We start from the raw sequence: 11,390 nt of genomic DNA, 5'->3' as shown, positions 1-11,390 counted from the left end.
GCCTGTGTGCAGTGGTGGGGGCTAGGCGTGGTGAAGGAAATGACTCCCTTCGGTTTGGCATGAGCAATCTGGAGGCACACACTCAGATGTCCACCTACTCACCGTCTAGTTACATAAATGTGTGCAGTGAGTTGGGGGTATGAGGGCAGTAGGGAGTGGAGGTGTCAGTGCTGAGAGAACCCACACCCTCCCAGACATTTATACTTTTGCCTAGGGAGCTGGATTTGATTGATGGATAGCCATTTTGTGATTCTTTTCCTACATGCTGAGTTATAGAAATGCATAGGAGAGGTGCTGTTGGGTGGGTTCATTAGAGAGTCCTGCATGCCTGCTAAGTTGCTTCATTTGTGTCTGACTCTTTGAGATGCTATGAACCGTAACCCACCAGGCTCCTCTATCCATAGGATTTTCCAGGCAAGAATACTGGAGTGGGTTGCCATACCCTTCTCAGGGGATCTTTCGGACCCAGAGATCGAAATTGTGTCTCCTGTATCTCTTGTGTTCACAGGCAAGTTCTTTACCACTAGCCTCATTAGAGATTCAGGGGTGTTCTAATGTGTAGGGAGATCGGCCCCTTTAGAAGAACAGAGCACTTTGGTTAAGGAGGGATGCCTGCATCCCTAGAACATGAGATGAGCCCTGTTAGGGAGTGCACTCAACGATACAGAGTGAGATACCCAAAGCTTTGGGGATTTTGCCTGGGAGATCCATGGGTCCTGAGACAACTTGGAGGATAAAATGAACGGCACGTATCTGAAGGTGGGGCTGTTCTGGCAGAGCAGGTCTTTAAGGGGCATAGTGAGGTGTGCTCATTTAGAGGAAGTGACGGGAGGACATTTGAGACATGCATGTTCACAGGACCAAAGGCAAGCATGGAGAAGGAGATTGATGAGAGGCATTATGAGAGGCAGGGAAGGTGAAAGCTGTTTTGGGTCCCAGGTATGATGGATCAGATGTCCTAAGGCATGAAAGGGGAGATGTTGGATTTTTAAGGATGGAGGACCAGAAGGGCTAATCTGACAAGGAAACAAAGGAGCGTGACACTGGGAAACTCCCTCCACTGGGGAGACGAGGGAGATGAGAGGGAAGGAGGGCAGTGAGGGGACAAGCAGCAAAGAAAACCACAGCTATGATGATCTCCGAAAAGGCAGCCAGTGTCTTCAAGCCTTTGAGCTGCAGTCTACCTAAAGCACCCAGAGAAAAGAGCAACCCTTTCCTTCTCTCTGGACACAGGTGCAGAAAACGGGTTGTCATGCAGCAGAGGGTTTAGGTAAAGATTCCTGAAGTTTGGAGCAGGTATGAGGGCAGTCGGGAAATTTGCTGGTCTAGTAACTTTTAGGTTTGATAGGTTTTTGGAGATTGGGGTAAGCAGGCTGGGCTGAATCTGGAAGTTCGTGACTGGGATTCAACGCTCCCAGCCTGGGACTGAGTCTCCCAGTCTTCATAAGCCTGTGCGGAAATATACTGTGCCCTTGACTGAAGGTTCTCCTGCTGGCTCCCAAGTTCAAGCTCTCTGATCTCCTCAAGATCACCAAGGTCATTCCTTGCTGACCTGGTAAGTGGTCTCTTATTATTCATGGTGGTCAGGACATTCCAGTCATGTTCAGCTAACATATGAATTTAAAATAGTCAAATGGCAGCAAGTTTCATGCAAAAGAGGCTCTAAGTTATTTTTTAGTACAAAAAAAAAAGTTCTTTATTTTGCCTAAAATCTCTAACTTGTTTCCTCTTGCAACTGGTGTCAGCCAACCTGTCAAAATAATACTCAGGTGTCTGGACATGGTTAACATATTATTAACCGGGGGATTTTTGCAAAAAACTAATGCCTGTGGTTGGCAATTTGTTATGTAAGTGAATACTGCAATGTCTCCAGTCAACAACATTTGGGTAACAAAAGACATTAATACATCGCTGGTTAGTAATGAGTTAAGAGCCTTTCACTGTAGCATCTATTTGTTTTAATTACTAATAGGCATGAATATCCTCTTGTTAATACTATTCCTCAAAAACCCTGCTTCTAAGTCATCACTTGGAAGTTACAAAAAATACTAAGTTCTCACTCCAGACCTGCTCAATCACAGATCCTGGGCATGCAACCTGGTGACCCATGTTTTACACAGCCCTCCAGGTGATGGTGATGCAAGCTTGAGAGTCACTGTTCTAAAATGCATGGCAAAGGATTAAAAGCACCTGACCAACATTAAACAGAGTGGATGAACTCATTCTGGCTCATCCATCCTTCTCCAATTACCATGTCAGGACTCTCTCTCAGAAAAACAATATAAAAGCCTGAACATATTGGCGCTGGAGGACAGTGAAAGACGTTTATTGAGTGCCTTGAATTTGCCAGCCACTGGCTTTACACACATGACCCCACTTAATCCTTAAAATAATACGAGGTAAAATAGTAATTTTACCAGATAGGAAACCGAACTCAAAGCTATTAGGTAATTTACCTAAAGACACAGCTACTACATAATGGATGGGGTCTGCGTGCGTGCTCAGTTGTGTCTGACTCTGCAACCCTTTCTTTGGACGATAGCATGCCAGGCTCCTCTGTCCATGTGACTTTCCAGGCAAGAGCACTGGAGTTGGTTGCCATTTCCTCCTCCAGGGGATCTTCCTGGCCTAGGGATTGAACCCATGTCTCCTGCATCTCCGGTATTGCAGGGGATTCGTTAATGCTGAGCCATCAGGGAAGCCCAGATAGGATTTGAGTCCAAGTCAAATGTCTTTATCAGAGTATGTTGATTCCTTATGGACCGCTCAGTAGTGGCATAATTCATACAGGGAAAAGGTATCCAATAATAGTGCGATTATTCTTTTAAAATAACACAGCTCATCTTTAACAATGCCCACGTCTTTACTGTTTAAGCACATTTCTGACCAAAGTGGGCCACCATGCACTTTAGTCTCCGTTTTGTGCACTCTGGGGAGATGGCGCCAGGGGGTTACATGTGTCTGCTGTGCGACGGTCATCTGTCCAGGTCATTGGCACTGTCAACTACAGGCAAACGGCTTAGGCTTGCTGGGCCTATTTCTTTTGCTCTTGTGTTACCATTTATATCTCCATCTACAGAGTTAGTGATACAACCCAACCCAATCTGTTTACCACCTGCGGCAGATTTAAGAGCACAACCAACTGGCTCCTCCGGTCAGCTCAGAAGATCCTCCATCAATGCAGGTTAGTGGCGCTTTCTCCCAGAAACTGGCAACCCACACCCAAGCCCTTCAGAAACAATGTGTAAACCTTCTTAACCAGGTAAAACAAAACTAAAAAAAAAAACCCTACTTTTTTACTTGCTAATTAGAGTATCCTGTGGCATCCAGCCTTGGCCTGTCTTATAATTCTAGAATTTGTAGAACTGTCGAACCAAATAAAAGGAAGAAACGGTCTGCTGTCAATTAGCTGCACCACTGGAGAGGAACAGTGGCGTGGCAGATTTTAAAAATTTGGTTCCATTTGGCTTTGGAATGCATTATGATTTTTTCAGTAGATTAACTTTCCTAATTATATTTTGCACAGTCTAATATTAACAGGCATTTGTATTCCCTGAGCATATAACATCTAACATTGAGAGCTGGGAGATGCAGGAGACGAGTCCAAAAATGTGTTGGTCTTAGGGAATGACAATGTTGGTATGGAAATTCCACATATGGATAGTGAAGAGGGAACTAATTATAAAGTGCTCTGCAAATATTAAATCATAAGCAGAAAAGGCAAATCAGGAATTCTCTATGGATATGTGAATAGAGAGTAAAAAAAAAATTCTTAAAATTCTAAAAGGGATAAACTTTCAAGAATCATCTTGGGTGATATGGAGTGTGATGGAAAAATAAGGATACAAGGAGGGTCAGTGAGATGCACTGGGTGGTCTTTCAAATAAGAATGCCTCAAGCAATAATACCAAAACGTTTTAAAAGAGCGTTTAAAATGAATTTTATTATTTGAATTTTACAAGTAGTCTTTAAAGGCTTCAAACAAGAACTCTGTTGCAAAACTCTAATAAATAGCTTGCCCCAAGTCCCCAAACAAAATGTAAGACAAAATAAAAACTAAATTCAGAAGGATAAGCAAGACTTCAGAATGCTTGGATGTTAGTGCTATTTCTCATTTACAAAGAGATATCAGGCAATGTACAATCTCCTTCATACAAGTCTAAGAGAGAAAGAGACAGACAATTGAGATCTTTACAAAGCACTCCGAAATCTTCCTATTTCCATGAGAGAAATGCCACCAGAAAGAAAAAAAATCCCCCGAAGAAGTAACAATTATGAATGAAATTGTAGCATAAAAGTCTGGTGATGCGGGTTGGGGGAGAAGAGGGAAACTCCACTCCATGTTTTTTCAGGGATGGAGAGAGGAATAGGTGGAGATTATTCGGGGCAGGGAACTTCCAAGCAGATACCGCTGGATTACTGAACATTCCCTTAGACCAGAGTCACCACTGAAGGGCGCAGGTGACTATTTGGTGACAACTGTGAAGGCAAGAAACAAGGCCACCAGGGACTCCCCCGGGGCCTCTCAACACTAGTGACCCAGTGTCTGTTCTGTGCAGGACCAAGAGCCTTGGAACAACAGCCAGGGGCCCAAAGCAGCTGCATCACTAGACAAGAAAAGCAGCGCATCAATCACTTCTGCAGCAGAATCCTGCAGCTGGCCACACAAGGATGCAGGAAATGCTGGCCAGAAATTGTACACAGGACATGCAGGTCTCAAAAGGCCATTCCATCACCACAGTCATTGCTCCTAACAAGTAAGGATTAAAGCTCACAATTCAACATTCATTTTTTTCCTAGTTACAAATACTGGTAAAGCCTTGCTTTGGAGAGAAGGATTTACTAATTCATCAGTAAGATCATTTTGAATGAGCTAAAAATACAATTTTGCCACATTAATAACTTTAAAAATCTCAAACAGAAAATATCCTTTTGACCAAAATGCATACAAATCTTAAGATTTTTTCAGTTTGGAGGAATTCTGAAACCAATTACTGTTTGGACCCAGGAAGCGACAGAAAGGCTGATTCCAATACAGAGGGACTCACTTAAGCCAAACAAAGGGTTCCAGCTCAGAGGAGCACACAGTGCCTGGGACCATTATCCCAGGGAAAGGTAGGAGGAAGCAGTGATGTCATAATGCAAGATGGAAAAGGGGCGTGGCCTGCAGGCTCCATCTCTGCCTCTCTCTGGTTCACTGATTTGTTAAGTAACCCCAATCCTGCTGATCTCTGTAAGACAGGGACAGACATCACTAGCTCATGCACAAGCCATCTGAGGGAGGCAGGCATTTTCTGAAAGCACCTCCCTCCCCAGGCATTTTTAGGAACAAAGGTAAGGAAATCCCCATCCCCAAATAAGCAGTTTTAAAAAACTTTATTTTCCTAGGAACAATGACATTTGTCAGGATAACAAAGGAAAGCTTGGGTTACCTGAAATAGATAAGAAAGAGCTGATGGAAATAGAGGCAGATGGGCCAGTGTCAGGGGGCAGGGAGGGTCCTAGGCCCAGCTTCTTTTTAAATACATAACAGATAGACATTGTGCAAAAAAATAAAGACATTCACATTTTAGCAGTTAAACCTTTATTTTACTTTTTTAAAATTTTTATTTACCATTTTCATTTTCTTTTCTACAAAAGGCAGATAATGATTGTTGGCCTGCAATCGTCAGGTTGTGCACTCCTCGAAAGGGGGCAAAGTCGGAAGCTGGGGCGGGAGCTCAGAGGATGCCTCCAACGGCGGGACTAAGGGGAAGGCAGCCCCGCGGCCGCCTCTTCCGGCCTAGCTCATGTCGATGGTGTTGAAGACCCACTCCGTGAACTTCTTCAGCTTGTCGGAGGCATTCTGGGACTCCTCCTGAAGCCTCAGGTTGTCCTCTCGCAAGTGCTGAACCTCCGCCTGAAGGTGAGCTTTGTCTTCTTTTTCCTGGGAGGGTGAGCAGAGCAAGAGAACTAAGAGGGTGGTCCCACTCTGCCCAGCTGCTATGCGTGGCTGTGGATCTGTGTGCACCCTTCACGCCACGAAACAGGTGACACAGGGCCTGGCGTTAGGTCTTCATTATTGACTGGTGGATTTCTGCAGGAACTAAAACCTATGGCTGGCAATTTTTATTTTGGCTGGCCCAAAATTATTTCACTGACATTCTGCAGGTTATTACATTCAATAGTTACACCTGATACACCTGTAAAGTCTTCCCCAGCACCGTGAGTTTCATTTTCATGTTCCATATCAGAATCAATCACTAAGGTTTTTCGTCTTTTTGCTGGTCTAATAGTCACATTGTCTGAATCAGAACTATATTTTGAAGAACTACTATCTTCTGAGACGCTAGTATATATGTCGCTAGGACAATGAGAGAAAGTTATCGGCATAAAATTCACTGAAAAATTCTTCCGCACTCAATTTCACAGTGCATCATTTTTGAAAATTTTATGGAAATAAACTTGCATTTATAATATACACAAGGTTGGAACAAAAACCTAACAGAGCAAAATGTGAATGATAATGACAATCATAACTTGTATACAGTGATGGTAACTGTATCACTTTAAAAGATACGCATCTCTGGTCAAGAATATGTTACGATGTCCTCACCCAGGGAATAGGACTTCCAGAGAATGCAAATACATGAACGCATAGTTTAATGTCTGTTAAGTTATAAGGGCTGTCTTACATTCTAGGTGATCTAGGGGCTGCTGTCTTAATAATGTTACTCAAGAACCTAACAGCAACTGGCTCTTTTGGTGCAAGAGCCTGAATAACACTGAGGATGTAGGTGTGCATCTGGGCTGTGGATTAGGGGTGAGGAGATTGGGATAGGGTCCAGAGGGGGCTGGCTGAGGTTTAAAGGCATTTTACAAAAAAAAGGGAAGGCTTTTTCTGTATACACATGACAAGGAAAGCCTTCTTGCACTATGCGTGTCAGTGGGAACCAAGCTCCAAGCAGACCCCTAAAACGAGTGTATTGAGGAAGCAAGGAGAACGCCCACAACTTATTCCACTGAAACTGTTGACAAAGGGCTCTCTCAGTTCAGGGCAGCTTGCGTGGACAGGATAACCTGCTTGGAGAATATGTTTACCTTCTTCAGATCTTCTCGAAGCATCTTCAGCATACCTTCCAGCTGGTCCACTTTAGAAGCCAGAGTGGGAGAGGAATCTTTACTGCTGGGAACAAGAGATAAAAGACCATGTAGGCAGGAGTTCTCCATGGCTGGGTTTGTTTGGTGGTGCTTTTCTTTTTTTTTAAAAGGAGTTGGCTGTATTTATAAAATGGTTTTCAATCTCAAATTACTCAGTATGGTGACACAATGTACATTTTCATTTTTAAAAAAGGGAAATGGCAGTTTTAACAAAAGGTAATACAAGCGTGAACTACAGCCAGTCGATAGCTTCCTTAAAGAGTCTGCATCTTTGTGACAAAAAGAATACAGGACAATACATGAAAATGGTCTCTTTGGCAGCACAAGGGGGGCATTCTGGCAGATACAACTGTCAAACAGTGAAATGAACCTCCTTAGTGGCTTTAAGAAGAGAGTGACTCCTCTGTGTGTACCTGTTGGGTGGTGCAAGTTCAGTACAGGCCCTATCTTGGGGCAACCCAGGTAGGTAAAGCCTGTGGCCACTCAACCCAGTGGCAGCTATGTGATTGCGTCCATCTCTTAAGACTAACTGTCTTTAAATATTTAAAACATAAGGCTACATCTTTCAGAAGTTTGTCACGTGCACGCATGCTCAACTGCTCAGCGGCGTCGACTCTTTCCAACCCCACGGACTATAGCCTGCCAGGCTCCTCTGTCCACAGGATTTTCCCAGGCAAGAATTCTGGCGTGGGTTGCCATTCTCTCCTCCAGGGGATTTTCCCCACCCAGGGATTGAACCTGGGTCCCCTGCACTGGGAGGCGAATTCTTTATTACTAGTGTCTTAAACTCTTCACTATTATTATCAGCAAACTCTAAGGCTCACGACTTTCTCCCATTTCATTTTGGTGCTAAAAATGCTTCTAAGCCAGTCATCACCAAAAGGAGAGGCGGCTAGAGGAAAAGAAACGTGTAACTGGCTGGATAGACCACATAGCTGGGCAAGGGCCGGGAGACCTATCAACTCTTCTTCACAAGCCTCCAAAAGTTTCTGGGTGAATTCTAGCCAAAGACACCACCTCAGCCTCCCACAAACCAAGAATCTGAAGGCTCCCATGGAGACAAGAGGCAACTGCCTCTTTCCAGAGGTCAAGGTGGTAAGAGGTGGTGACTGAACGAACACTTGGCATCATGAAACAAGAGGTACGTTTTTTTTAACACCAAAAACATTGCATGCCACCATGCACCTGCTGTAGGTCTAGATTAGCAGAAGACAAGGACACAGCTTATTTAAAGTAAATTTACTTTAAAAATCAAAAGTTCAAGTTGGAATTCCCTGAACTAAAATAAATTGTGTCCACGTCTTCTGCTTATTCTAGATCCGCAGGCCCGGCATGGATGTCACAAGGCTGTAAATGAAATGGAATGATAATGACCTCTCAACTTTTAAGGCAGGATGACCAACTGAAACCTGACCGTGAGTGGATTTTAAAAGGGAAGTGGTCAGCTGAAATCCACAACCTCACAGGCCGGTCTGGATGCGCTGAAGGCCATAGATGGGACAGAATAAGAGTGGTTCTGAACAGGAAACACTGACGCTGGGGCATGACTGTTCTTCACAAGCCACGGAGTCCACTCTCCTCCCGCCTTTTGGGAGGGCTGATGCAGCCACAGCAGGTTGTCAGTAACTCTCAGTAGCCTATCTTGACTTCTGAAGGTTTGCAAAGATAAGTTCTGTGACTGTACTGATCATCTTTAAAAACACGTAACTTGATTTGCATTTGCTCAGCCACACTGAACAAAGACCCAGTAATCACCCTCATCTTAGGCTTCTACAGATCCTACAAAGCTTTAAGGACTGTTTAATAATCCTTTCTCACGAGAAGGCTTTGCTCACTCAGACTTCTCTTCACCCTAAGAAGGGGCATTTAGGGCTCTCCTCTGGACTCGGCACATTTTTCTAAAAAGTTCCCAACAGCCAAACTAACCACCATTTTACCTCCCTAACTGTCCCAATGATAGGATAAGTGAAGCATCTGCCTGTCACACTCACAACAGAAAACCCATTACTCTGACACTTTCTCTGTGAAGAGGGTTTTCTTACACACTTGCTTAACAAGTCTTCAGGCACAAGTCCCCAGTATATCTGTGCAATCTATGCCAACCTCACTCTTCCTGTTACTGGTTGTTTCTGACCGAGTTTTTATAGATACCTGGATTCTTGTTGTTGTTTAGTTCCTCTGTCGTGTCTGACTCTTTGTGACTCCATGAACTGTAGCCCACCAGGGTCCTCTGTCCCTGGGATTTCCCAAGCAAGAATACTGGAGTGGGTTGCCATTTCTTTCTCCACGGGATCTTCCCAACCCAGGGAGAGAACCCATGTCTCCTGCTTGTCAGACGAATTCTTTACCACTGAGCCACCTGGGAAGCCCACACCTGGATTCTTACTCATCCTCAAAAGGTTTTAAGAGATTTCAAACTGATGAAATCATCCTGCATCAAGGAGGACTTACTATGACTGTTGGGATGCTTTTATATATAGAAACATCACACATTTATCCAACAGCCTCACCATTTGCAAACTGACGGGGAAGTGAAACGTCAGCCTCTACACAGTTAGGAGAAGCCAGAGTCCATATTCTTAATTCAGCTATGGCTTTTCTTACTTATTTTACATAAATCTTACTGATCCTGGTGACCCACTTCTTGTGTAGGTCTAAAGCAGAATGTTGGGAGTCGCTAAGATGCAGGCTCATTTACAAGCATGACCTACTGACAGCTTCAAAATGGACAGACTCAGACTAAACGCATAGGAGCCCAAGGATATTTAGCACAAACGATTTCTCTTCCTTAATAAACCCTGAGGGCATAACTGTATTATGGCATTAAATAATGAATATTCATAATGATGACTTTAAGTCATCGAGAACAGTTTAAGGGTGTTTAGATTACTTGGCTACAAAGCATTCTAACTAAAAAGTGAACCATCTGGCACTGCAGTGATGAGCTTCACTCAGGTAATCGGCGTGACCTCCATCGCCCCTTCCCCACACCTGTTCTGTCACTAGCGGAGGTGATACATGGTGTAGAGAGGTACCCTCACCACCGGGTGACTAACCTGCTGTATGACTTCATCTGGACAAGGGCCTGATCCTCAAGCTGGTCACTGTTGGATGCAGCACTCAGAGGCCGATGGTTTTCATCACTAGCAGCAAAGAATGAGGCTCTCTGGACTAGAAAGGAGAGGAGAAACCATTCAGCACTGCGGACCCACATCCTGGGCCCTCTCTATCAAAAGTCAAGAAATGACTGACACGCATAGTCAAACCTAATCACGGGGCAAGAATGCATTGGAAACTTTATTTTTCCCTTGTAGGAAATTTTTTTTTTTTTTTTACTGTTTTAGCTGGAAGAGGATAGTAACATTATTTCTCTTTTAAAAATAGTTGCTGTGACTTGATTTCTATTCTAGCTTTACCCTTGCTTATAACAGTTGCATTCTATTGTTTCCCTGGAAACAGGCCTTGCGCCAAATTTGCAGACCAATGCTTTCCACTCGGTGACAACAAAAATATATCAAAGAGCTAGTACTGAGCGTCTTGAAGTGTGTTTTCCAAAAAGACTCCTGGCCACCTTGGTGGGCTTCAGCTTAGGTTCACACCACCTCTGTTTCAAAAAACACTCACTTTAAGCCTGAGCCAAGAAACAAAATCAAGTTTTAAAAGAATCTCTCATTAAAAAACCAAAACTTCTTTGCAGCAACATGGATGGACCTAGAGATTGTTACGCTGGGCTTCCCAGGTAACCAAGTGCTAAGGAACTTGCCTGCCAACGCAGGAGATGCAAGAGACCTGGGTTTGATCCCTGGGTCAGGAAGATCCCTTGGAGGAGGGCATGGCAACCCACTCCAGTATTCTTGCCTGGAAAAACTCCATGGACGGAGGTGCCTGGTGGGCTATACTGTCCATGGGGTCACAAAGAGTTGGACATGACTGAGAGACTAACAACAATGACAACTGTTACGTCCACACAGACAGCATTACTTTGAGTTTTTTCTATTTCTATGTCTAATAAGGGTCTGCATTTAAAGGGCCACTGGCTTAACGCAAGCACTTGCCAGTGGGCTGATGTAGGCGGAAAGTATATACGCCATCACTCCCCTGAGAGATGAGTGAGAAGGGCAGAGGGGCCGGGACAAGCATCCTAAGAGATGCAACTGTGCACTGAGCAATGATGTCTTCACGATGTGATGAAAAATGCTCCCTGGACAGGTGTTATTTTAAGTGACAGCTGGGATGCCGCTGAGCTCTGC

The 11,390-nt window shown here is 44.1% G+C and overlaps 1 protein-coding gene across 18 annotated transcripts in view; it reads right to left on the bottom strand.

The window, feature by feature from the left end:
• Window positions 1-3,915: 3,915 nt before the first annotated feature.
• Window positions 3,916-11,390, bottom strand: part of SIPA1L1 (signal induced proliferation associated 1 like 1) — a 502,483-nt gene continuing 495,008 nt past the window's right edge. For 14 of the 18 annotated variants that reach the window (XM_060418233.1, XM_060418234.1, XM_060418236.1 and 11 more), the window contains 3 exons: window positions 10,197-10,311; window positions 7,081-7,165; window positions 3,916-5,926 (listed from right to left, as the gene is read on the bottom strand). In XM_060418233.1, coding sequence (XP_060274216.1) covers window positions 5,783-5,926; window positions 7,081-7,165; window positions 10,197-10,311 — 344 coding nt within the window. In that variant the 3' untranslated portion in view covers window positions 3,916-5,782. Of the gene's footprint in view, window positions 5,927-7,080; window positions 7,166-10,196; window positions 10,312-11,390 lie in introns of those variants that run through there. The other 4 variants (XM_042252713.1, XM_042252715.1, XM_060418239.1 and 1 more) reach the window with 3 other exon arrangements.

The sequence above is a fragment of the Ovis aries genome, chromosome 7 (genome assembly GCF_016772045.2).
Source record: "Ovis aries strain OAR_USU_Benz2616 breed Rambouillet chromosome 7, ARS-UI_Ramb_v3.0, whole genome shotgun sequence".
Classification (NCBI taxonomy): Eukaryota; Metazoa; Chordata; class Mammalia; order Artiodactyla; family Bovidae; genus Ovis; species Ovis aries.
This window is presented reverse-complemented; position numbering and strand designations above follow the sequence as displayed.